Consider the following 27,721-nt stretch of genomic DNA (forward strand, 5'->3'; position numbering starts at 1 on the left):
TAGAGCATTGTGCAAATGTATAGACTGAATGCACTGTAAGTTGCTCTGAATAAAAGCATCTGAGGAAAATGACTAGAGATGATGTTCAAGGCCCAACCCTCAGCCTAGCCCTTCAATCTGATTGGTTGATCGAAATGAAGGATGTTGATTCAGAAATACAAACCATGGTAGGCAATCACTAGCTTACATTACTTTTTATGTGTTTGTGACTTCCAAACATCAACTAAGTGGTAGCAGATTAACTTCCCAGATCAAACGCTCTTCTTTCAATTAAAAAAACTAGTGTGCACTAGAGCGTGCAGTATTACAGAGATGAAAACATTGACACAGATTGATTGAATTTGTTCTGTAAAGAAGAAGTCAACGGAGGAGTGAATATACAGTATGAGGAAGTCGGAGTGCTTGACACAGGTGTATCAAATCTCAGGTAAAACAATAATAGAGCTTGGTGTAGTTTGAGTTTAGAGCAACAAGCAATATCCTCTGGGGCACGCTCTACTGAGCTGACGAAACCCCAATACAGTGCTGGAGCTAATGCTGAGAAGTCAATAAAAAAAAAAACATAGACTATATTCCAGAGAGACGTTGGGTTGACCGGGCAGAGACAGGTCTTACACTTCTTGAGAGGTCTGTATTTTTGTAAAAATAATTTGGAAATGGATTCCATGAGTCACAGATGATAGTACGACGTATCGATTTACAACCATGACCCCTACCCAAGAAGTTTTTAAAGATGTTGGCTGGCTTTTAAAGGGTTTAGGCTAGACCAGCTTGAATGAGTTATGAGTCCAACAAACCAGCCTTGGCCAGTTTAAAGCTGTTGCGTTAAGTGCATAAGGAGTGACTGCACAAACCAGCCGCACACGTTTCATAGTCCTGCCAGTTTTATCATGCTGAGCACACCGGGGAGTCTCTGAATGGCAATGCTACCTGAACACATGACCCGGAGTGCATATAAAGCACACCAGGTGCTCTCCAAAAAGCCAGTGTTAATGAAGGGCTAGGATGGGGAAAAGTAAGAAGTTATATATAGATGTAAAAGCTATCACTGTGGTATAATTTCATGTGTGCGCACATACTGCAGCCCATTTGGCCACAGTGATGGGTAATAAAGGATGATGGACGTGTCTTGTATGTATGATTGTACATTATATGAAAACACGGAGCAAGGCACACACTATGGTAATTCAGATGATGAATCTGGCAGTTAATTTCTCATCTCGGCACCGAGGCCATCGGAATTAAATGACTTTCGTCATCTGATGCCGCCTGAAAGAGGTCTCAGCAGGTCCCTGAGAAAGGTTGCCAGCAAATACAATTTTCATTTCGCCTTCCCGTGTCTCTAAGGAGACCCACAGTGTTTCCAAAGTCTGACGCCCTCTAAACCGTGATAGATGATAGCGCCTGGAAATGTCACAGTTATTGGGACAGCAATATAAAGTCTGGCGACCATGCAGGATGACATGATTGAGAATGGATAGAAGGAAATACATAAAAACTAATTCAAAATGTTTGGGGATCATTAAAAGTAACAGATTTTACACAAGGTGTGTGGACAAATTAACCAGAGGATACAGTTTCAAAATCCAAATACTCAAAGCTGTTTCATTACATTTAAATGACTAGGAGGGGTAAAGCTGAATGACTGGCAACCCAGCTCTCATTTTAATTTTCTGCCTCATGTTATTTTACAAGACCATGAACGCAGCAACAAATTGAATTTAATGAGGAGAAAAACTTGCTTTAATTTACGATTTAAGTGCTGCATTGGTGTTGAAAGCAAGATTTTTTGCTAAAAGAAACGCAGGCTAGCTTCTATTTGAGCCTTTAATAGTACTTTTTCTCCGTTTTAGCACTTCACAGTTCGGATATTCATTAAGGAAATCATATTATTGTCAAATGGGTTTGGAATAACATAAGGGTGAGTAAATTATTACCCAGCTTTTTCTCTCTATTCAAAGTTCAGTATCTTATTGAACACCCAAAATGTAGTTTACTATAAAATGTCTGATTTTAATCATCCAAGCCAAGTGTGAAGACAACTGAGGATAAATCCATAACTTCAAACAGTTTGGAAAGTACTAAAGGTTTTCCAGTGGGTCCAATTAGTCAGTAGGATGATATATAGGATTTGTCTCAATAGGAGACGGCAATGGTCACGTCCAGCTTATAGAGATGAGGGACATTCTGACACAAGTGCTAATAAGACGGGTGAAGATCTGACAGGATTGAAATGTTGTGTCTCTTGTTCTGCTTACTGGAGTTCACAGAAATATGGCTCTGACCAACAACATACAGCCCTGTCTAATGTGTTTTTAAATTAAAACCAAAAACCATCTGACTTACATTTACACCTTTATGCCCTATACTATTACTATTAAATATTATATTACTGATATAATAAACTAGCAGTAAAAAGTTTTATATGATGCACAGTATCATAAATTTATACAAAAACTAACACAGGGTTAGTTGTAACATGGATCGTTTACATTGTTACACAGGGTTGAGCGATTTATTTTTCCTGTTATGTTTTCATGCTGCCAAAAAACGGTCTCACGCAAATTCATGGAAAGGTTTAATGTTTTTCCAGGGAGTTATTGATGAAAGAATGTTTTGGTGGCATGTAACTAAATTTTTTCATCATATGTTTTTTCGGTTTCTGAGTTGGGTGTGTAAGATACCAAAACCAATGTTATGTCATCTTAATCACTGTTTTGTTGACTAAAACATAGCATCGTTTTGAAATATGTCTGCAGCTCTTGGCAACTTTTTTGGTGGGCTTGAAAATATTTTCACCCAGCGAGGTTAGTTTTAACGCTGTGTTACAACTAACCCCTCAGCACTTACGATATGAAAACCGCTAACTTTAGCATAATTCTTGCTGTTGTTTTAAATAGGCTACACGCGTATGATTGCTGGCTGCCAACAAAATAAATGTGCCTGTCTTATCAAAAATTGTATGTCAAAATGTATTTTTTCATATCTTTAATATTGATTGAATAAGGTCATCTCAAAGATTAAAATCATAATGAAATTACTGGCTAAAATCGGACTTGGATTTCCATCATCTCAGAATCTTTGAGACTTTAGTATGCTTTTTACAGACTGGATCACATAATATTTTTTTGTAATAATAATTGTGCTGCTTTTTCTCACATATTTAGACATCTGTATCCATTTATAATTGAACTATGGTTAGATGAGGGATGAATAGTGTAGATACCTGTCTATAATAGAAAGATATATAAAGAATATCCACTTCAAGTATATAGACAAAAAAGTATTGAAATATTTGCTTGCAAACTTAATTTTTATCAAGTGTTACAACTAATCCCCTGCCTGTTACAATTAACCCCAACTATGGGGTAAGTTGTTTTGCAGTTCTGTCAAGTGTGGTGTAATTGTCCAAGAATGGGAAGTAATAAAAACAAACTTTAAATGGTCATTAAACCAAAAAGCGTTAGGTTGTGCCCTGTTCTCCCCTGTAAATCATATTTAGGGATACAATGGAGGCACCTCAGTATCCTCTTAGACATAAATACAGTAAAAATACAAAAACAATCTTTCCCACTCACAATGCCCCTGATCGAACCCATGACCTTTCGCTATCGCCAACACGATACTCTAGCATTTGAGATATGCTTGCAATGCCAATACTGACAGGATCTAAGCATTTTGAATCATTCACAATTGTTTCGAGATACAAATGACAAAAGTACATGATATTTACCTATTTAGAATAAGAGATTTTCCTCATTGGCAATCTGTTCTGCTGAGCTTATTGAAACTTGATTTACTGTGAAGCTGTGGTATGGATACCTCTTATGCCGCCTTGCAGAAACAGACTCTGTGGCTGTCTTAAAAAAATCAAGTAAGGTGTCCACCATTTTCAAGCATCTTCTGAGCGTCATAAACTTCTTCATAAACTCTAGAAGTCCAGGACCACCTTTGTCATCTAATTTTTACTACTCTGTATCATATATCAGGCATTAAACAGTTTAAAACAAACCTATTGTAGAGTTACGTAACAACATACATATTCAAAAAAGTACATTAAATGCAGAATAAAGGTAAACCAAAGGCTTAGCACAATACTTCCCTGCTTTACAACTTTACCAAAATCACTGTTAATATCTCCCGTTTTGTTGGCATTAACACAAAAGCCTTCGTGCATTCTGGATTAATAGAGGCCATTATTTGTCAGAAGCTTCAATGTAGAGAAGCTTCATATTGACAATAGCAAGTCTTTTCAATCCATTTCTCCAAAAGTTAAGCCTCATGCTTGACTGTGCTGGGAAAATATGATCACACACCCAAAGCTAATGTCACCTGAGAGACATTACGCAGACTTTTCCACTGCATTAGAAACATACACTTACAGTACTATGTTCAAATATGTGCACTGAAGGTGAGGCGAACTGTAGCAATTTAAGTCAATTTGATTCATTATCGAATGTTGAATTTAAAACAATTACTAGTTGAACTAATAAACAATTAACAGCATATTAATGTACAGTATAAAGGGACATATCTGATCACCCTTATGAAAATTAACCACTGTTTTATTGTAGTAAAAGTGTAGTAAACATGTTTTTTTGGTGTATTAATTACTATCAGCAAAACTATGGTTTTACTACACTAACCATGGTTTAATTATGGTTTTTGAAAACCATAGTTGTCAAAACAATGGTTATTTTGTGGTTACCATGGTTTTACTACAGTAACCATGGTTTTAACTGTAGTAAAACCACAGTTAATTTTCGTAAGGGCAGCCGCCAGGTCTCCAGGACGGCCTCCTTCCTGGTACTCCCGATGGCCAGTCCAAGCTTGACCTCACATGACACGTTTAGTAGTTTTTTCTAAGCTAGTGATTAATTCCCAGTTTGAGAGCATTTAAGGACCGGTCCAGTCCAGAGTCCATTCACAAGTGTGGAACGTAGCATGAATGCAGCCCTGTTTATGACTGGGAAATGGTCCGAAATCTCCCATAAAGCGCTCCTTGTTTAAATAAAGCTTGTTTTAATAACATCACCAAGCTTATTCTGGGTTTTATATTAATTTCACTGCGGCTGTTATACGTAATATAAATTTTGAGCTGTCTGTTATGATTCATAAGATTTAATTATTTTGGTGGCCGTGCCATCTTGGCACCTTTCCATGCCTGAGCTGCAGAGGAGCAGAGAGAAATAGATACGCACATCACAAACTCATGCATTTTTATTTACTGTAATCATAAGCAATAAAACATTCATCAGAGACATTAAACATGTTATATATTTTTCTGACAAATTTTGATTCGCATATTTTAAAGGCCTAAATTGTAATGAATACACTTTTGACTGTTAACATTAGTAAGTGCATAAGATAAAATGAACTAACAATGAGAAATATCATTGTAAGCATTTATTCATCTTTGTTAATGTTAGTTTCAATACAATTGTTCATGTTAGTTCATTGTGCATTAACTAATGTTAACATTTACAACTTTTGATTTTAAAATGTATTAATAAATGCTGGAATTAAAGGAAAACACCACAGTTTTTCAAAACTTTACTATGTTTTAGATAAATTAATACATACCTATCTTTTTTCAACTTTTAATCTTTGTACAGTGCTTCTTGAATGTGTTAGCATCTAGCCCCATTCATTCTTATGTCTCCAAACAAAACTTTTATTTTGTGCCACCATACTTACACCTCTTTAAATAGGGAAAACATGGAAGTGTTTGGTGGCTTCTAAATTCATCCCTGTTTGGAGCCATAGGAATGAATGGGGCTTGGCTAAATGCTAACACATTCACACGGTGCTGTACAAAGATTATGCACGCATTGAAAAAAATAGGTATGTATTAGTTTGTCTAAGTTTAGGTAAATATTGAAAAACTGAGGTGTTTCCTTTAACATAAACTAAGAATTATTGTTTATTGTTAGTTAATAGTCAGCTAATGCATTATTATTACAAAATGTGTTACCAAATACAACATCACAAAGCAATAAACCAACCAAAAACCTCGAAAATGTGATAAAAATAACAAGCCTAATCCACGTTTTGAGAATTTGAATGGAATAGCATTAATTAAATTAAAGGTGCAGTGTGTACATTTTAGTGGCATCTAATGGTGAGGTTGCGAATTGCAACCAACGCCTCAAGTCCACTGCTCACCTCTTGCTTTGAAACACATAAGAAAAGCTACGGTAGCCGCCACCGGTCAAACATGTCATCATCGGAGACAACTTAGTAAAAAAGTTTGTCCGTTAAGGGCTTCTGTAGAAACATTGCTGCACAAAATGGCGACTTACACAGAGGGTCCCCTTACATGAATGTAGATAAAAACGTCTCATTCTAAGGCAATAAACACATAACGGTTCATTATGTAAGGTCTTTATACACCCCTGATAATATCGTTTTGTATATTATTTAGCATTTCTGTAAAGAGATCCTTCTAAAAATTACACACTGCACCTTTAAATAGCATACAATGAACTGAAAGATGTCATTCAATTGCACAACTAAAAGCAAAAGTGTGTGGAGAGTTACAATGGAAGGGTTTACGCAATAGTGGAAGATCCCCCATAATTCAAAGCAGGTAAAGAAACAAAGAACCACTGAGTTGGATCTCACTGCTTTTCTCTCAAAACATTGGTGATCTACTGAAAAGCACACCCAGATACAAAGCTACACCCAATGCATAACAGAACACACTAGGGAAAAACTCGTATAGATACATTCTTCCATACACACACACACACGCGCGCGCGCGCACACACATATACTGAAAGCTTACCAGCTCCCCAGTTCCAGCAAAGACTGGCTCTTGTCTGAAGCACAGTGCAAACACCACATGTTGATCTCTGATCCCTACAAACATCAACATCTTTTTGGCCCGTGGCTGCCCATTTCCTCGCCAGGCAAAGCCGTCTCATAGGAAAAAAAGAGCCATGGAGTAACTCCGTCTGAAGTCCCTCTCTCCTGCGCGCACGTCTACTCTCTCTTCCTTTTTCCCTGCTCCCTTAGACTTTGTGGATGGGGTGCCGTGAGGGGTGTACAGCATGCAGCGGCTGTGTGGGGAAGGGGAGGGAATTCCACAGTCCGGAAAACTAATTACATGATGGCGGGAATATAAACGATGAGCTTGACCCAAAGAGGAGGGAACGGGCCAGCCTGCCGAGTCTGGATTGGAGGATGGAGGTTTGGGATGTGGCGGAGAAATGAACATCCAGGGTGCAGAGCAGTCTCGGCCAAATAAGCGTAGGTCGGAAAGCAATGAAAAGTGGGAAGCCCCTTTGGAATGATAAAGGATGTGGGTCTATAAATAGCCAGATTGCAAGATGAACTAAAGCTGGATAAGTTGGATGCAGGAAGTTGTGCTCTCGTTCTCTCTCTCGGGTTTCAAAGGCAGCAGTAACATGAGCTCATAGTGTAACAGACGTGCTCCAGACGAGACGTTAAAAAGTGCAGCCAGAAAGCGGTTGTTACTCTATTCCGTCAACGGCCGCACATTAACCCTGCCAGTTAACACGCCCATGATGGGCGTCTTTAAAACACGTCTTTTGTGAACCTTCTAATTTGTGAGTCCTAATGATGTGGTTTAGGATCGTGTGCAGATTCCTCGTGACTTAACTGTAAAAAGCATCGTTGTGAAACACCTTAAAACCTTCCGAAGGACAGGAAAATGTCCAGCATGACGCCTTTTTTCACAGACAGGGCTCTGTTGTCTACTTAAAGAGGTTGAAAACACACCATATTTATGAATAACATCTCTATAATCTTTCCCTCGTTTTTCTCCTCCCTTACATAAGGAGGGCGGCCCGGCTTACGCATTTCCTTTCTGACATCATTACCTAAACAATGGGCGTCACTCAGGCAAAGCCCAGATGCTATCACCCACCCAAATATGCTGCTGTGCCGAATGTACACTGTTGTGTTCAGATAAATCGCTATCCGTTTCAAAAATAACCTCTCAGGTGGAGGGTTTTAGGAGCGTCATCAAAAAAATAAGGAGAAAGGACACGAATAGCTCCCAGGTGCTGGTGGCGACATGGTGCTTGGTGTCTAACAGTTGAAAGGTAATGATGTTCTCTCATTGAAGTAAAACTGCTCAAAGTCATTCCCTGGAGAGGGCCTCACTTATTTCCTCTGTTCCCGATTCTCTTCCTGAGCTAAGACTCCCTGCAGGAACTCTAAAACAGGTTCAAATTGGACCAATGGGGTCCAGAAAGTCAGATCCACATCTGTTCTTATGTGGTAGCCTCAAGATGTACATGTGCTCTTTGTCAATGATCTTCAGCTTTGGTTTTGATGTGCAAAGCAGAACGGGAATGTCACAACAGGAATCATTTCACACAGTGTAATAAATTCAATCTTTTAATTTAAATAAATTCTCAAACTTAGTATAAAAACAAAATGTTAGATTTTACAAAAGGACAATTTTCTTACCCCCATATGTTCGTTTAATCATTTCATGCCTGTTATCTCTTAAACCCTGGAGAGTTTTCTGACCATGTTCAGCACACAAGGAAAAAATAAAACCATTGGAGAGAAGGGACATCTAATGAGTCAGATGAGTCATGTGTTCAGTAACAATGAATCATATAGTGACGCAATCCCAAAACCCAGACCCTCCTCGGCTTTAAGAGATCGCCAAATGATCTGTGACCATGACGAACGCATGCAGAAATGGCACAAAAAGCTGTTTTGTAAGATTTAAACATGAGATGAAGTAAGGCAAATGTCCATTATACTTTGCTTTGGCTTACACAAAGCGGCAGGTTACTGGGATTTTCAAAGGTGCTGTCAGAAGCACCTGACAGGGTTCATTACTGAAGTCTTCAAATCTTTTAATGCTAAAAGGCTTTGGGAGCAATAAAATCTTTCCTGCTTGTCAAAGTGAAGCTTCAAGGAAAGTAGTGTGACAAATTTATTGGCTTGGCTCTAGGTTCACTTATCTGTAGCCATATGAGCTAAAACACCATACTGGTCATATAAAGTCTATTTCTTTATAGAGTACAACCAGAAAAAAAAAATATATTTTTTAAATTTATTATTTTGTGTATTTGGTATAATACAATGTGTTCGCGTGGTACAAAAAAACAAATTATTTTCCACATACCATACATTTTCTCTTCCTCAAACGCTTTCATTTTGTACAAAACTCATTGATTTGAAAATCTCTGTGTCCCTAATTGGCCAGTTAATCTGTACGTTGTGATTGGCCTGAATACGTCTGACGTCAGCAGGAAATGTGATGCTCCTTACCATGTTTGAAATATTCGCTCACAATGCAATGCTAACAGGAGTTAACTTACAGGCGGAGTCCGAAGCCGGAGGAATGATGATAATATCGGACTTGTCTACATCACCAATCCCAGGAAGTAAACTGTTGCCTACAATCTGTGTGTTTGTTGTAGTCCAAGAAAAGAGATTTACGATGGAGATGATAACTCGCGTCATCGTTTACTTTGGAGTTTGTACCGTTTGCATATCGTTAACATGTACTAATACACACTTACACACCAAAGTAGGGCTGTCACGATAATGAAATTTCGTCTAATAAATTTTGACGTTTATGACGATTAATTGCCTGGTTTCTAAGTAATCTGATACAGTCTCATTTTACAGGTGCTGCAGCTCCCCCTTGTGTGTTTTAGAGAGATGTGCAATCATTGTGGTGATCTGAAATCATCGCGATGAGGTCAAACAATCGTGATGAGACGATTATTTAATCATTGTGACAGCCCTACACCAAAGAAAATGTAAAATCGTGAATTGGCCCATTGGAGCTCTTTAAGTTTACTTTTAACACAAGACCTTTACTCTAACTGCACCAACGAAGCGCTTTTTATATCCAACTTACTGTTTTCTAAATCTGTCACCTGTTTTGAGGCCGCAAGGAACCATTTACTATTTATTCCTGCCATTTCCAACCAGCTGTCGCTTATTCTTTCATTGCTATTCTCGGCGTGCGGTTTGAGCCGACAAACAACTGAGCCTTCTGTGAACTCGAGAGAGAGAGACGACAGAGCCAATGTGTCTGTTGTGTCACTCCAGGTCTGATTTCATCTCTATACAGCCCTCTCATATCCAGTGAACAAATCCAGATGAATATGAAAATGACACATACTGTAGGAGAGTTTGTCTCATCGTTTTCCCGTTAGGCCTCGATTGACTCCTGGGAAACAAAACCTTGTGAATCCGCAGCACAAGTGCGAATTAAATTACAGACTGAGGTCACCTGAAGGCTTAATCTCTGAGCTATGTCTGTCTGGAAACCTCATTGTTGAAATCTGCAATGACACTAATCCAGAGTGTGCTATGCTGAATGGATTTCGTCTTGTGGTGTACAATTACAGTTGTTTACAGTATGGATAAAATGATCCGAAAAAAGATGAATTTGAATGAATTTATTTTCTTCCCAAGATGCATTTTATGTGAAATGAGAGATGGAGACTATCAACAGACTGTCTGCAATCTATACAGCTACAAAACAATAACAACAATTACAAAACAGTCCACAATGATTTGAATTATCATCCCAAGGCACTTAACATGGGTTTACAATGCACTTCAACCTCATTTCATGTACACATAATTATATGCCAACCCGGCTCTGAGACACAGACACATACATCATGTTTGCCTGTAGGTCCTGCTGTAATTTAGTGACCATTAAATCATCCTGAGCTAAGTGCTTCTTGCACTGTTTTTAAACCTGATCAAACAAACTGAAAAACAACTAGTCAGCGTATAGTGGACAGTAAAATTACAGTTTATTGCAGACCTGGGTTGGTTTATCACGAACAACAGTTTGTTCTTCATCTACAAACAGCTTTTAAACTGTGCACGGTTTGCTTAATGTAGTCATAAATACGATTTCCCATCACGCAATATCCTTTCCAAGATAAAGCCGGTACTAAACCGAACACTATTAATCTTTCCCCAGCAACATATAACCGGCTTAAACTGAGCAAGCTACAAACACTTCCTGATTGACGGATAATCATTTCCTGTTTAGTTTATAAAGATTACCGACAAATTTTATTAACTTTGGGTATATTGGCACATTCAAACGTGCCTAAAGATTTGCTTTGATCTGGGTATGTTGTAATTCCCGTCCCTTCCCCATCACACGGCTAGGAAGTACACTGTAGTGGCCTCAAACCCTGCTTTTGGCTTCTCTCATCGCTTTAATCCTTGATGTGAAGGATCGTGCCCAAGTGTGGCCCTCCAGCACGGTTCTTCTTTGGCCCGCTGCAAAGCATTAAGCGAGCCGCTGTCTGCTATAAATGGTTTTGTCCGATGCAAACCAACCACTGCTGTTTCCTGCATCCCAAAGACTTAAACATAAAACAGCTTCCCTAAAAAGGAAACAGACAAAGGGCCAGATGGGGTTTGCTTTTCGATGTACAAATTGCACAATCTCATTTGCTTCTCTGTGTCTTTCAGCAGTGATAATGGAGCAAATGCATTGGAGGACACATCATTTGGGTATTGAGCTGAATACTGCAGAGGTGTATTGATGGACATATCAAAACATCTACCAATGATTCCAGCTTATCTGTATTGAGCTCCAGCCTGTAATGCCACACAGATCCTATTTTGTGGCTTTAAAGCTCCTGAGTTGGCACCAATGCACTGATGCTAGACATTGACTATTCGCAAACCATGGGCTTATCACAATAAACCATGCAGGAGCAATCAGATTGGAAGTTTAATGGAAATAGTTTTTTCTTCAAAAAACATAATTAAATTACAGCGAACATCATTTAAACTCTATATTAAGCAGTATAATACTGTATATTAAGGCTCAAAAGCATAACATCAATATCATGTTAATCATGTTGTTCCAAACTCATACTGTATGACTTTCTCAGAGTTAGACAAAATGTGAGTGACTGACAGCTCTGCTTCCCATTCAGTTATATTGTATCCCTTACATTAAGGGATACAAATTTATTTTTACAAAATTATCTAAATTATTATTATTTTCTTTTAAATGATATTACATTTTTTAATACTAAAACTTGAGCTGAATTTTATAAAACTCATAAAGTCATAAAACTTAGTACAAGTATTTCATTACATTTGCATTTACACTCTTAGAATTGATGTGTTAACAGCAACACAATCAGTGTTAGTTTAGGGACAACACACTGAATGTGTTGTTCAAGAATACACTTGTGTTTTATTTTAACACAAAATCAACACAAAATGACAAATAATGGTTAAAATGACACATAATGTGTTAAAAGCATAACACAAAAAAAGTAAAAAATGAACATTAGATGCTTTTGTGCATTTAAAAGAAAACACCACTGTTTTCAATAATTTTACTTGTTCTTACCTTTGCATGCACTTAATCTTTGTACAGATTTTCATGACTGTTTTAGCATTTAGCCTAGCCTCATTCATTCCTTAGGACCCAAACAGGGATGAATTTAGAAGCCACCAAACACTTCAATGTTTTCCTTATTTAAAGACTGTTACATGAGTAGTTAAACCAGAAAGTATGGTGGCACAAAATAAAACGTATAAAGCGATTTTTTAAGCAGATAATTTTTTTTATTTTGTGCCATCATACTAACTTGTGTAACTACTCATGTAACAGGCTTTAAATAGGAAAAACATGGACATTTTTGGTGGCTTCTAAATTCATCCCTGTTTGGATCCTAAGGAATGAATGGGGCTAGGCTAAATGCTAACACATTCACAACGCGCTGTACAAAGATTAAGTGCACGCATTGAAAAAAGATAGATATGTATTAATTCGTCTAAGTTGAGGTAAGAACATAGTAAAATATTGAAAAACAGTGGTGTTTTCCTTTAAGCCATGCATTTGTGTTCCCTGGGAACTGAACCCATGACTTTTGGTGCTTCTAATGCAATGTTCTACCAGTTACTTTACAGGAACACCGCGATTGCAATGCACATCTTTCCTGTACACGTTTACAGTAGACAGACGCAAGTTTTTGCTAAGTACACTTTTGTAACATCTCTAAGGGACCTTTTAAAAACCACCAAAAAACTATTTCCTAATTACAGAAAACCCTTGCTAAAACAGCGCAAGCAATTACATTATGTGGTGCTGTTGTAACAAAAAATTTTATTCTGTTCAATGTTTAGAAAGCAACAGGAAATTAGAGCGTTTAATCTTCCTAATCTCTGTCCTTGCAATGCAGCTAGAGGCAAATGTGAATAAAGATACAGAGCTGTTCTGCAACCCAAGCACAAACAAACAAACAAGCCAGGGAAGTTTGGTGGACGTGCTCAGACATTATCAAACCCCAGACGTTCCCTCACATTTAAAATGACCACTGAGGCCGAGTCTAAATACACAGTTTGGAGGATGTGTTACTGTATGCTCTCTGTCTGCTGATTTCTGTAAGGACAGAGTAGCGCCATCTACAGCTAAAGATCTGCACCGCAGCTGTCAAAACTCAGTGATACAGATTGCCTGAAGGCTGACAGTGGGCAGTCTGAGACTTCATTCAGCTGTCTGATAAATGACCCTCACACTGCCATCTTCTCAGCGGATAAAAGAAGCAGACAGTGAAAAGACGCTGTCTGTGTGGAGTGCCAAGCAGCTTCAGTAGGCTATACACAAGGACGGTAGAGGTTCATTTAAAAAAAAAAAGCCTTTTAAAGGTCCTGTTTTATCCTGTGTTTTTAAAGCTATGATTGTTTATATGGTGCGTAATATAACATGTGTTTATGTTTCGTGTGTAAAAAACAGTATTTTCCACATAATTTACAGTTTTCCCTGTCCTAAAAACAGGCTGATGTCTTCCTTGTCCTATGAAGTCCCTCCTTCAAAAATACGTAATGAGTTCTGATTGTGTAGTTTGTTTAGTTTGTTGTGATTCAATAGCAGCTTAGCTTAGCAGTATCGTTTGAGCTTAGCTGGTGACTGACATATGGGCGAAGCTTAGTCAAAAACTCTTATTTTGACATCATTCAACCAGGAAGTAGAGGGCTGTAGTCCAAACCGGCCGTTCGCTGTAGGCAGACTTCTGTTAAAGAAAATATATCGCCTGGCAGTGAACTTTCAGGTATTCATTTTGCAGGTATTATTTCTGCTCTTAACAGCAACATTACACACTAACTAAAGTTTGAAAAATGGTATCAGGAAAAACGTGACCTTTAACAAAATGCTGCATTTTTTTCCAATATTGTTTTCTATGGTGTTGCTTTTAGAAACAAAAAGGAGAAGCTGCCTTTTCAGTTTTTGAAACCACTGTCAGAAAAATTGGTCAGAAAATTGTACCTAGCTGTCATTGTGACAGTACCCTTTAAAAACGTACTTATATGTAGCATTTAGGTACAGATATGTATACATTTGGTAAGAATATGTACCTCTGAGGTATTGATATGAACTCTTTATAGGTGTACTTTTTGGAAGGTTACCATCTCAGTGACAGCTAGGGACGATTTTTTCTGACATTGTAAAGCAAAGTGTAGTGTACTGAAGACTCAAAAAAATGCTGGGTTATTATCAACCCAGTGGTGGGTAAAAAGGGACAAACCCAGCCATTTGAAAATGTTTCTATTTGACCCAACAATGGGTTAAACAACCCAGCATTTTGGGTTGAAATGACCCAGCATAGGGTTAATTACAACCCTACATCCCTTTATATCCCAACACTGGGTTGAAAATAATCCAGCATTTTTTAATAATATTAAGTAAGTAGAGTACAAACCATTGGGATAATAACAAACACACCAGTTTATTTTGTTTGCAGTCCCCATTACAGTTACTATCACCATTACTTTTTTATAGTGTTAAACTTGACCTTATTTACTGTTAATGAATTTTCTCATTGCCATGTAATGATAATAAAATGTGATTGGTTGCACTTCACCAAAGATAACACTAGCAAAGCTAAATGAATCACTTTTTAATTTACTCATAATGTGTCATCCAATATTAGTGGTAATACTATTTTAAAGCTGTTTTGAAATGAGTGATTATCTCTGGTAAACTTTTAGCTTCTGGTAAACTTTTTGGGACGGTTTCCCAGACAGGGTTTAGGTTAATCGAGGACTAGGCCTTATTAATATTAGGTCATTTAAGAAGTTTTTACAAACATACCTTACAAAAACACCACAGGTGTGCATATAAAAACAAAACGTCAACAAAATATGTTAAAATTAAACAGGACAAGGTGTTTTCAAATTAAAGTAGCTCAAACATGCATTTTAGGCTGGCTATTGTACTGTAAGTATGGCAACAAGTCTGAAATATACTGTAAATCCACACTTAAGTTATATTACATTGCATGTTCAGAGCCGACCTATGTGTTTTAAGATGCTGTGATGGATAAGCCGTGACCAGCAGTGTCACATCTCATCACCAGAAAAAGACAAGTAGGCTGTACAAGGAACATCTGACATATTCAGATCACAGACTTCACCCTCTCCCCATCCAAGATTCAAGGACGTCTTATTACCTCACGTCCCACAAAACAGTCCCTTTTCAAACATAAACCAAAACTGTGAACCCCCTTCCTAAAGCTAAATCACTATGCTGCAAATATCTCAAATAGTGAGGATTGAGGATTATTTGCAGTATGAACAATGTGTCATTACCGAAAGCAGAATTGATCTGAAAGGATGACTTTAATAGTAACAAAGGTCAATATAAAAAGCAATATAACTGTAATGCAGAGTAATGTGGGCTGTAATAAACTGTCTAACACCCTCAAATCAAACCATATTAAAGATGTGCAACTTACCATCTGAAGGTAAACACTTGTGAAGGGGCTGTCAGCCACTTAAAATAATGGGGTGATGTCAGCTGTCAAAAAACGAAACAAGTTTTTCTTCCCTCGCTTTAAGCCTTATAACGGAGGTCACCAAAAACGTGGGACTCATTTCAATTCACCTCCTGCAATATAAAATCCCTTCCCTCCGGCACAGGACGCACACACTGAGGATATTGAGATATGACCAGCACCTCCCACAGTTGTGTCTGCTTCAGAGACGCTATTAGCATCGGCACCAGGTACTGTATAAAGGCGGAGTCTCTCATGCACGTCCTATTACGCAAGAAGAACGAGTGGTAAAGGGAAAGTACGGAGTTTGTGGTGAGGTTTAGGGTAAAGGAAGGGAGTGGTTCTTGTGACATAGCTGACAGCTTTCTCTGAATGGAAGGCAATTCTTAAAATCAGATATGAACCCATATCAGAGTTAAAAAATGAGTTTTATTTGTGGTGTTTTTTTTTCTTTCCTCTGTATGTGGTGGTACTTGTTATATGTATTGTATAGGTTTTGATATGTTCAAGAAAATGTTTTAATAAATAAAGTGTTAAATAAAAGAAATCTGACAAAATCTCATTATAAAAAAATCCTGTATTTTTCTATGAGATACATACATACCTAAAAATGCTGGATTAAGACAACCCAGCACTGGTTAAATTACAACCAAACTGGTAAGATTGGTCCAAGTTTTAACCAATGCTGGGTTAAAAATAGCCCAGCTTTTTTAGAGTGTAATGTTATTAGGGGAGTAAATACTAGCATACCATAATACATTTTTGCAAATACACAATTTATATGTCCATCCACACCAGAACAATCTCTGAATTCATAATATGTGTCGGATCAAACAATCGATTTCATTCGCGCGTGTGGGCAGTTTCGCACAAGGACCTTTGTTAAAAGTTCAAGGCAGATGTCAAAGTCCAAAGTCAAGAATGCTGTATGAAACGTTTAAAAGGAGCTCTTGCATTAACACATTTGTGTTTGTAAAATTATCAGTGAGCTTACACACTTTGTGTGAAGACGCATTTACGAAACTTCCTCTTTTGTTAAACATCCGTTTCCAAATCCTGTATGATACAATTTTTACAAAATGTTATGTTACCTTACTTCTATCAAAGCAGCTAATACAGCTAAAGGCTGCTTACTGCAGTAATATCATAATACATTAGTATTGTATCCCATATTATAACTAAAGTTGGACAATACAATTTCTGTAAGACCTAAAGTATACACCGATTAATGTTTCCAAAAGTAGGACATTTCAACGCTATTTGAGCATCTTTTTACTATGCAGAATAAAACTGTCAATCAAATCATACAAACAAGAAACAGGCCTGGCACGGAGATGACCATTCGGTCTTATTTGTATCCTGCTGACATATTAATCTGCAATATTAAGGTCAAGGCACAACCAAACAACGTGTGTCCGCCATTTAGATCATGAATACGAATGAATGAATTTCATTGCATTACAAGCAATCACACAGGCCTTCCACTACAACCACACGTAAAGTAATGGAAAGGTTATGGAAAATCAATGTCGACCCATGCATTTCGATGTACATTTAGAGTAAAGGAATGACCAATAATGAATATTTATGGTAGCTTAAAGCGGTGGTTTAATGGTATTTCAAGCATTCTGACTTATTAACACAGTTATAGAGTTGTTTCCTCATGCTAAAGTAGGCAAAGTGTCAAAAAAGCAGTTGGGCGTGTTACAGATTATTTTCTGTGCCGACTATATTTCGCCAGGATTTGTACAAGTTTCAGAAAGTTTTTTTTCGATTACAGGTCCAGCTGACGTTTCAGAGGTTTTCTATACGTATCACTTCTTTATATGAACACTTCCCCCGGAAAACCCCACCCACCAGTCAATCAGCAGGAGACATCAACTTGCAAACATCATATCACGCAACACAGCTTTGTTTAATTTCAAAACTCAACAATGGCACGAAAGAAGAAGTGTGTTTTTGGATGTAAGGAGAAGAAATCCAGTCTTATGAAAACAATGCATATAGTTTATTATTCGGGGTAGCAGCAGAGTTTTGCGTGTGTGTTTGATGCGCTGGATTTTCCCAACCGGGTTACGAGTTGCATGCGGTAAGACAGACTTCTGTCTTATGTTTGAAATAGGCGAATGCATATTATATAAATGACACGAACATGTAGTGAATCATAAGTTATAAGTGTTGTATAGTGTTGCATGACTTGTACTCGCTCCTCCCGCGGTAATAACTCCTCCTTCTTCATTTTTTTCGTACGTTATCGGAAAGATTTGGTAAAGCTAATCTTTCTTTTATAAATCTGATTAAACTAAAGACTCTTCGGAGATATAAAGGATGTTACAATACTCTATAGGTACTCCAGATTAACATCAGAAATGCAGAAACAGTATGTGTTACATGAGCTTTAAAACATCAAACCATATGGTAGCTTACAAAGTAGGTGGAATAAACAGCGCAGGATTCAGGCCAAAACAAAAAAGTACATGGAAAATTTTTAACTACAGTATAGTATGTTCTGTTAATCCTGGCTAAATGGTTTGCTTTCTGTGCCAGTCGGACATACTTGTAAAAGATAATGGCCTGATAAATAGAAACCATAAGCACAACAGCGTGTAATGAAACATGTTCACAAACTTTTACAAAAGGCACATTTTGCCATAAATTCGAAACTAGTTTATTTAAGTTACTTGGCTGTGGTGGTCTCGGGCAACATTTACAATTGCACAAATATTGCAGCACATCTGGGAGCTGTCGAGAGTAACCTTTACAAGAGGCGTTCGGCAGAAATGAACCGCGTCTAATGCATACCAATACAAATATTCAACACTGCAGCTCTCATTTTATTCTTCCTCTATATTAAAACAATAAAACTACAGCATTTATTTATAAAATCATCTACGAAAACCATATGGTCTGTAAATGACCCTATGCTCTTTACATTTGACCGCATTTTAAGAAACAATGCAACTTAACTCAATAGCAAAATAACTAGCAAAGATGAGGGATAACTACAGACTTTCTCACTTTAAAACAAACATAAACTGGTATGGCCTTGTGAAAGTTTACAGATGTTCTGTGCATCTCTGAAATGTTTCTACCAGCAAGCTGAAACTGGGCTAGAAACACCCCTCGTGTTGACAGCATGACACCACATTGCCGAAACGGATGCCAAGAAAGTGTATATTTACATAAACGGGCGTGATATGCCTCTGATGGTATTTGAAAATGCTACCATGACAGGCTTGTGCAAGGATAGGAAGAAAAAGGTGAAAAGAATTATGCGTTTCAAAGTAATGGGAAGTCAATGAGATGGAACCGAATAATTATATGCTGCACCTTTAAGGTATTAATATTATGATTTGTCCAGACACAAAGCTAAAAGAAGATTTATTTGATATTAAAATCACATTGATAGATAACACAGTGTATGAAAAAGAGAGGGAGAAATGAAGAATGTATTTGTGCTTAGCGTGAGCACAACATTAGTAAGTATTGACATTTTGAAGTGCGGCATTCATCTTCTTTCCCATAATGCTCTTCTGTATGCTGATGCTTCAGACATTTGATTGGTTGGCAACATCTTGGCATTGTCACTGTGAGAAAATTAATATTACAAAAGAACCGTTTCATTAGAAACTACCAATTAGATTTAATATACATACATAAATAATAAATAGAATTAAAATACATTTTGAATCTCTAAAAATTAATATTTTTATTTTATTACAACATATAAATATATATTATATTAAATTAATTTATTTATATATTTTATATTATAATATATTTAGATTTTTACAAACCAAATTTTGTGTGGGTAAAGTTAACGTTAAGCACCAACTATTATTATTTTTTTATATTTAAAGGGCACCTATTATGGCCTTTATACAAGACGTAATAAAAGTCTCAGGTTTGCCCAGAATGTGTCTGTGAAGTTTCAGCTCAAAATGTCCCACAGATCATTTATTCTAGCATGTCCAAAATACCCCCATTTGTTTTAATGTCTGTACCTTTAAATGCAAATGAGCTACAGCCCCTCACTTCCTTACAAACAAACAGTGAGCGCTTTTAGTTAAAATAGATCTGATTAATACAGTCTGAGACAATAGTATTTAGTAGATAGAGTACAAATCGCTGATGGTGGAAATTTTGGTAATGCAAACTATAAGTGGGCGGGGCTAAGAGAATCAAAACGGCATGTCTAATGAGATTGCTCTGGTTTAATGGGGATTAAAAAACACAAGGAGCGGGTGGTTGTGTTCACACACTGCCAACACACATTATGTCCAAACACCTTGTAAAAATGGATTTTCCATAATAGGTGCCCTTTAACAAGTTCTTAACTTTTAACTGTTACATGTTGTTTGTTATAAGGTGCGTTACAAGGTTTTAAACCTTAGTATACACTATATATCAAATATATTATTATTATTATTATATTATATTAGTTTTACAAGAATAAATATATTATTATAAACAATAAAATTTTAAGTATTTAAAATTCTGGATTATTTTTGACCCAATGCTGAATTTAAAATTACCTCGCATTTTTACAGCGTTCAAAAGAAAAAGTTTTTACTTTCGTTTTTTCATTTTACTGTAGCAGTACTTCTAATCTGCAGTAAAAAAAACTTTTTTATGCGTCACATACAGTAATTGTGGATTATCATGTTAAAGCTGACACGCTAAGAAGATGCGTCCTGTAAGTGCTGATGTTATCGGCAAGCCGCAACATTACTTCTCACGTCCCTCCCTTCCCTCCAGCTGTTGGATTTAACTTCACAAGAAAGGTCGCACATGCTGGCACATGCACACCCCACACAAACATCAGCAGTGCATCCACGCCATATCCGATAAAACTGCTTTCAGTTTTATGCACTTAAACAGTGATGTATAGTCACCCCGAGGCCATTAGTTTAAAACCAATTTTAAAATATTTAAGTGTTTGGCACTAAGAATCAAGCTTTGGCTGCTTATGTCATATGCAGTCTGAGCAACTGTCCGAGCATCTGCCATAAAGCTGACTGGGAATGCAAACAGATCATTTTCTCTAAATGTTATCGACTTCCTTGGTTTGGCGCAAATACAACATTGGTTAAATTGATCCATACTGAATTTGTATTTTTGGTTATTCTGACGAGGATTTGGTATCTTTGAATGACTTGTGCGTGGTCAGAGAGGAAGTGAGGTCACACCTAAAGGTCGATTCAGTCCACTTCATTCCATTCACCCACCAATGAGGCGGCTCCAGCAAAATGTTGCTTTCTCTTATATACTAGACAAATGTACACACTACTACCACACATGCTTTAATTTTGACTTCTGTTGAAAGACAGATGGTGATTAATAATTCCTGTAAGCCTCAAACCCAAACAGGCCTTATTCATCCTACACCTTGTTTTTACAACAAACACTGGCAATGCATTCCTCAACCTCGGATTCCTGGGAACTTCAGCTGTTATTTTCCTATAAACTCGTAGTTCGTAGGCAATAAAGCAGCAATTACCACAGAACATGCGGCGGATTTACTAAACATACCACAAGAAATTTAAATTAACTTTACATCATCTTTTAGGGTTTCGGTAAATAATAAAAGTTCAGTGCTTGGCACTGGAAATATTAATCTGTTGCAATATCCCAACAGTGTGCCATTGTTCAGATCATAAAGATAACAAGCTTTGCTTTTCTATAAAATAGGGCGAGCTGAATAACATTGCTGGTAAAAAAATTATAAACAAAACAATTTTCCACAGGATTCATGAAGAGTTTGTGATTATGATGGAATGTTGGCATGGATATGAAAAATAAATTGATTCTGACCAGACAGGTGTCTTCAATAACATAAATGTTTTCCACTGAACCTTCAACACACGTATTGAGAAACACAATATGGTGAATCGTAACAGTTTGACAGATTTGGATTGCTTATAGTAATATAATCAACAACGATCAATTCATGTTTGGTTGTAATGCAAACACACTTTTTTCTAATAATCGTATGCTTTTGAATGATTCACACACTGTACACATTCATAATAAAATTGCCACCTTATAAAACAGATAAGTGTTCCTGACTTGACCTCAAGTGTTTTAGTAAGCTGGGAAATCAAAGAAAGTGGTTTTTGACCACTAAACAAACAAAAAAAATCAAATCTTTCAACATTATTTGTGGGATATATCATGGGTCTGTAAAAAGTGAAAAGTTGGATCAACTTCAAAAATTACTTCAATAGGCTTAATGCCAAGCTGCACTACTTCCTGAACTTCAGCCAGCTCCTTATTTCCTGTCTGCCATTATTGGACAAACTGATTAATCCAGGTGTGTCTGATTATTGTTGTTGTGACCTGGATTAATCAGTTTGTTTGTGACTACTGAGGTCACGCACACCTGGATTAATCATTTTGTCCAATAATGGCAGACAGGAAACAAGGAGCTGGCTGAAGTTCAGGAAGTAGTGCAGCTGGGCATAAAGCCTATTGGTAACACTAAACAAAATTAAGTTTATTTAATTTAAATTTTTCACCTAAAGTGAAATTTTATTTTGAAAAAAAAATTATACTTTGTAAGTGTTACCAGTAATTTTTTTTTTACTTAATCCAACTTTTCACTTTTACAGTAAGAGGGCCTGTGGTGATATTACTGGGTGTGTTAGTTCAAATTCTATTTCCAATTTTTTTTTGGAAAAATGAAAATTAGGCATCAAACAAAAATACATTAAAGTAAAACACCACCGGTTTTCAATATTATAATATGTTCTTAGATTTATTTCTTTTTCAATGCAGGCACTTTTAATCTTTTTACAGCGCCTTGTGAAAGTGTTAACATTTAGCCTAGTGCCATTCATTCCTTAGGATCCAAACAGGGATGAATTTAGAAGCCACCAAACACTTTCATGTTTTCCCTATGAGTAGTTACACGAGTAAGTATGGTGGCACAAAATAAAACTTTTGTTTGGAGCCATAGGAATGAATGGGGCTAGGCTATAAAACGCTGTACAAAGATTAAAGATTAAAAGTGCATGCATTGAAAAAAGATAGGGATGTATTAATTCATCTAAGTTGATGTAAGAACATAGTAAAATATAGAAAATCGGTGGTGTTTTCCTTTAAGAGGCTAATATTAAAAATTAAAACTTAATTTAGGTTAAAAGTTATAATATGTTCAGCAATGTCTAAAATGTTATGTATTATGGTAACAATATGTAACGTGTATACCAACAATTATTTTATTATCTTTTTAATGTAACCATTATAACAAAGTATGTAAATCCAGTCCTCTCTATGCATTAAGGGGTCCTTGGCCTGAAAAAGGTTGAAGACATCTGGTATTTATCATTCACTGTTTTTCTTCTCCTTTCCTCCATCTTTTAAAGCTCCCCACATGTCACAATGACACAGCACATTTAGAAAAGGTACAAGCGTTAGCTTTTAACCGAACCGGCCCAGCTTTGCAATATGTCATGGCCAGCGACTCAAATGTACGTTCGGCATACTAATTTATGTACCAGTTCAGGCAGGGATGCACCAAATTTGGGATTTTAAATGTACCCAATGCTCATTTTGGGCTATGAGGAAAAACTAGTTTGATACATTTTGCTGACATACAGCAGGACTTGATGCTAAATCTTAATTTGCCTGACCTCAAATTATTTTGAAATAATTATTTTTTATTTATTAAACTAGTAAAGGTACCAAGTCAGCTGTGATGTTAGCATATGACACTCAACAGAATCATTCATTAACTCATTCCCTGCCAGCCTTTTTTTGAAAAGTTGCCCGCCAGCATTTTTTGTGATTTTCACAAATGCTTCACAAAATGCCTTCCAGGAAAATTGTATTAAAAAATATATATAAACATACAAATATATCAAATGAAAGAACAAACCCTCTGTTTTCAAACAAACAAACAAAGTGGGAAAAATCCTATCTATAAGTTTTTCTCTGCTTATAAACTCTAAAATAATAGTATTTTTCTTCAAAAATATTTTTTTTAGCAAAAAGCTGAAATAATTGTATTTTTGTGAAGGAATTTTGTAAGATATCAGATTCAGAACGATTATCAAAACATACACAAAGTGTAAAACTAATAAATAATTTTTTGCTTCAGTTTTTATAAATTGGGTATCCATCTAGAGGATTTTCACGGCGTTACAGATAGCCATTAAAACGCATCAGGAACACATTTTTTCATGCAAATGTTTTCTCTTAATTGACGAGATAACTAATCAATGGCGGGGAATGGGTTAAAATCTTTGCATACCGCAAACTGAACAACAGCTACAAAATATATAAAGCTTTGAAAACTGTGTATGCAGACTATACACATTAAGCAGTTCAATTAGAGTACAATAATGTCCCATGCCAAGTTAGGATTTGGCTACGGGGGACAAGAATCCCCAGTGCTATAGGATTATTAGTAGTTTTCCATATGATGCTTAATACCATAATGACATATTTAATATGTTTTTAATTCCAGATCAGTGATCATAATCCTGAATAAACGTGTGCCACATGGAAACCAGCAACAATCTCATTCTGTGGACGACCACCACTGTCACATATCCAAACGACAGCCACCATAATCCACACCATGCGGCCGGTGCACCAGCATTTCCCTAGATGCAGCTGGTGATGTTTGACAGAAATAGACTTTTGTTATGCTTTGGCCCACTTAATCCCTCAAGGAAAGCAACTATAATAATGGCAAGATCTCACACGGGATGCTAGTCATCGTCAAACCCACCATCACACCAGCATCCGGAGAGACAATTCAGACCACACAAGAGTCGAGATCCAACAGATGAAAGGAACAGCAAAGGCCAAAAACTGGTGATATCATCAACATACAGTATTGCCATGAGATCCATTTTATGTTGTCTAGTATGCTTTGTGTAAATAATATACTGAAAATATTTGATGAGTCATGCAGGACTGGATGACTAAACCCCAAAGCAGCTGTACAGTAAATACCATTACACCAAAACCGTAAAAAAGGATTTTTGGGATATTCTAACAGTCAGATACTGACCCAACACCTCTTATATCCTTGTATCCAATAGATCATTAACTAGTAACAACAAACGAAAAGCACATTTATTGCCTCTTACCTAAAAATATACATTCCCTTTATATACTGTAGCTTTACTGCAGAGCATTGCTTAATGTGAAGTTAACACATCTATTCCCAATCCATAGCTAAACATTTACATCAGCAAGTCCAAAAACAGTTGAGCTGACACCCGTTTAATAGCAAAAACACAACCAACTTGGACAAGCCTAAATTCATAACCACAAAAAAAGATTAATGCTGCATTTTCTACTAAACAGCTTAATGCTGCATAATCTTCCACCTTCCCAAGGACATATCATGAGCCAAAACACTCGCAGGACCTCCCCAAAAAAGACCGGGGACAAAACAAAAGGACAACAGATGGGATATATCAACAACACAAATGCCTTGCTATATATAAACACTGATGTGAACAGGATGGAAACAGGAACGCATAGCTCAAGGACGTAATGCTATTTATTCCTGCATCTCATGCATTTAATTTCTTTAATGGGGCAGAAAAGACTACTTTACGATCGGGAAAATGTGTTTGCGTCAGGTGTTTCGGCTTCACTAATGGACGTAATGAACAAGCACGTATCTCTGGATGATCAACAATTTCTACCGTGCTCTATCAGCAAAGTTACAACAAGAATATCAAGTATACGTCAAACTGTGGCGCTTCTCATCAAGTTTGATAAAGTCTATTTAGCTTACTAAGCAAACAGCTCTGTGTCCTGCATCAGTCAGAGTGACATCAGACTACAGATGCGCGAGAGAGAAAGAAATAGCCGCATGACTTCCCAGCTGCTGCAGTCATGTCTGCCAGACACCTGCGTACTGCTCAAACACACAAACACCTACCTCTCAACTCCACGCTCAGACCGGCTAAACACAAAACATGCAGACGGCTGCAACTTTAAAATCTGGAGAGGATAAACCCGGCCACCCCTGACCACCAAAAGCCCCGAGATTGCCGGTGACACTACAGACCTGGATCCTCGGCCCTCCGCTTAACGTAACGATGCACTCCAATGGGCCGTCATCCTCCCTTCCCAAGCCTCCTGTCCCTCGCACGCCCTCTCGTTTTTCTCTCTCCACGTCACTCTCTCTCTCTCCGTTGCTCTGAACCCCTCCCCCTGCACTCATCTGTCTCTGGTCGTCTGCATGCCTCCATCCTCTCCTCCCTCTCTGCCTTTCCCCCTCAGCGTGTTGTCTGTTGAAGGTGGTCTGTGCTTCAACCCTGTGCAGAGGGGCTGCATCCTGTTTCTGTTTTTTTAACAGTGTCTGTGCTGCAAGGTCATTACTTTTTCACTTTTTGAAAAAGGGCGTTGGGCAGAAAAAAACATACAGAGACATAGAGAAAGCAAATAAGCTAGGGAGAAAAACTTCACCGGTGATCAGATCTGAAATGTTTTTTCTAATTATTTTTGTGTGTAAAATGTATAAATGTATATTGTTCTGCTGAACACAATGGAAGATATTTGTAATCGAGCAGGAAACAGAAGCACAATGGAAGTCAATGGTGCTCAAACATTACTCAAAATATTTTATTTTGTGTTCAGCAAATTATTCAAATTATTTAAAGGAACAGTATGTAAGAAATTTATATCAATTAATCATAAAATGGCCCTGATATGTCACTAGACATTAAGAAATCATTTTGATTTCAAATACTTATATCTTTAACAATAGTGGTCTGGCCAGGATACTGTCATTTAAAAAGTGGAGTTGCAGCCCTTAACTGATGTTAATGTTGTCATTTTGTGTATTGGCCACCAGTTGTGTGATTGCAGTACCAGTTTTAGCCACAAGTTTTGTGATTGCAATACCAGCTTTGGCCACAATCCTACATACTGTTCCTTTAAAGGTGCAGTGTGTAATTTTAAGAAGGATCTCTTGACAGAAATGCTAAATATTATACAAAACTATATTATCAGGGTGTATAAAGACCTTACACAATGAACCGTTATGTGTTATTAACTTAGAATGAGACCTTTTTATCTACATACACAGAGGGTCCCCGTACATGGAAGTCGCCATTTTGTGCCAGCATTTTTCTACAGAAGCCCTTAACGGACATTTTTTTACCAAGTTGTCTCCGACGTTGACATGTTTGTCCAGTGGCGGCTACCATAGCTTTTCTGTGTTTCAAAAGTGAGGGGTGAGCAGTGTACTGCAAGCCGTTGGTTGCAATTAGCAACCTCACCACTAGATGCCACTAAAATTTACACACTGCACCTTTAATACAGATTTGTAACAACATGAGGGGTGAGTAAATGATGGATAAAGTCCCAGAGGAGCCTAAAGTGTCTCTAAAGTTTCAGCTCAAAATAACCCCCAAAAATTTTGACTGTAACAAACACATTTAGAAAAGCTTTTGGGTAAAGTTATCAGTGTGACATCACATTAACAAGAAAATCAAAACAGCATGTCTAATGAGACTGCTCTGGTTTAAAGGGATAGTTCACCCAAAAATGAAAATTCTGTCAGCATTTACTCACTCTCATGTTTTTACAAACCTGCCGTGGCGGCTGTGACTGCTCATCCGAGGGGCGCAAATTCAAAATATGTGAAAATGAGTGTCATGTGTGTTGCTTGTGTTTTCAAAGTATGTGTTTGTTGCGTCATGCGAACCATGTGCATCACGTGTTTTGTCAAAATAAGTGCCTGCTGCACACGCATCAAAACCGTTTATGATAAAAGAGACGCTCACGTTCACAAAATACACGCAAGACACTCCCTTAACAGTAAACTCTGATTACGCGAGTATCTGGCAAACGCGAGCGTCTCTTTTACCCTTTAGACGCGTCTGCAGCAGGCACTTATTTTGACAAGACACATGATGCACACAGGATCACTCGACGCGCAGAACATATTTTGAAATTACGAACCACACACATGACGG

The 27,721-nt window shown here is 37.3% G+C and overlaps 1 protein-coding gene across 6 annotated transcripts in view; it reads right to left on the bottom strand.

The window, feature by feature from the left end:
* Window positions 1-27,721, bottom strand: part of iqsec1b (IQ motif and Sec7 domain ArfGEF 1b) — a 208,671-nt gene that overhangs the window by 20,033 nt on the left and 160,917 nt on the right. Inside the window, exon 1 of one of the 6 annotated variants that reach the window (XM_055184874.2) lies at window positions 6,788-7,195. The exons of the other annotated variants lie outside the window; for them this stretch is intronic. Coding sequence (XP_055040849.1) covers window positions 6,788-6,846 — 59 coding nt within the window. The 5' untranslated portion in view covers window positions 6,847-7,195. Of the gene's footprint in view, window positions 1-6,787; window positions 7,196-27,721 lie in introns of those variants that run through there. 6 annotated transcript variants of the gene reach the window in all.

This window comes from Misgurnus anguillicaudatus, chromosome 14 (assembly GCF_027580225.2).
Source record: "Misgurnus anguillicaudatus chromosome 14, ASM2758022v2, whole genome shotgun sequence".
NCBI lineage: Eukaryota > Metazoa > Chordata > Actinopteri > Cypriniformes > Cobitidae > Misgurnus > Misgurnus anguillicaudatus.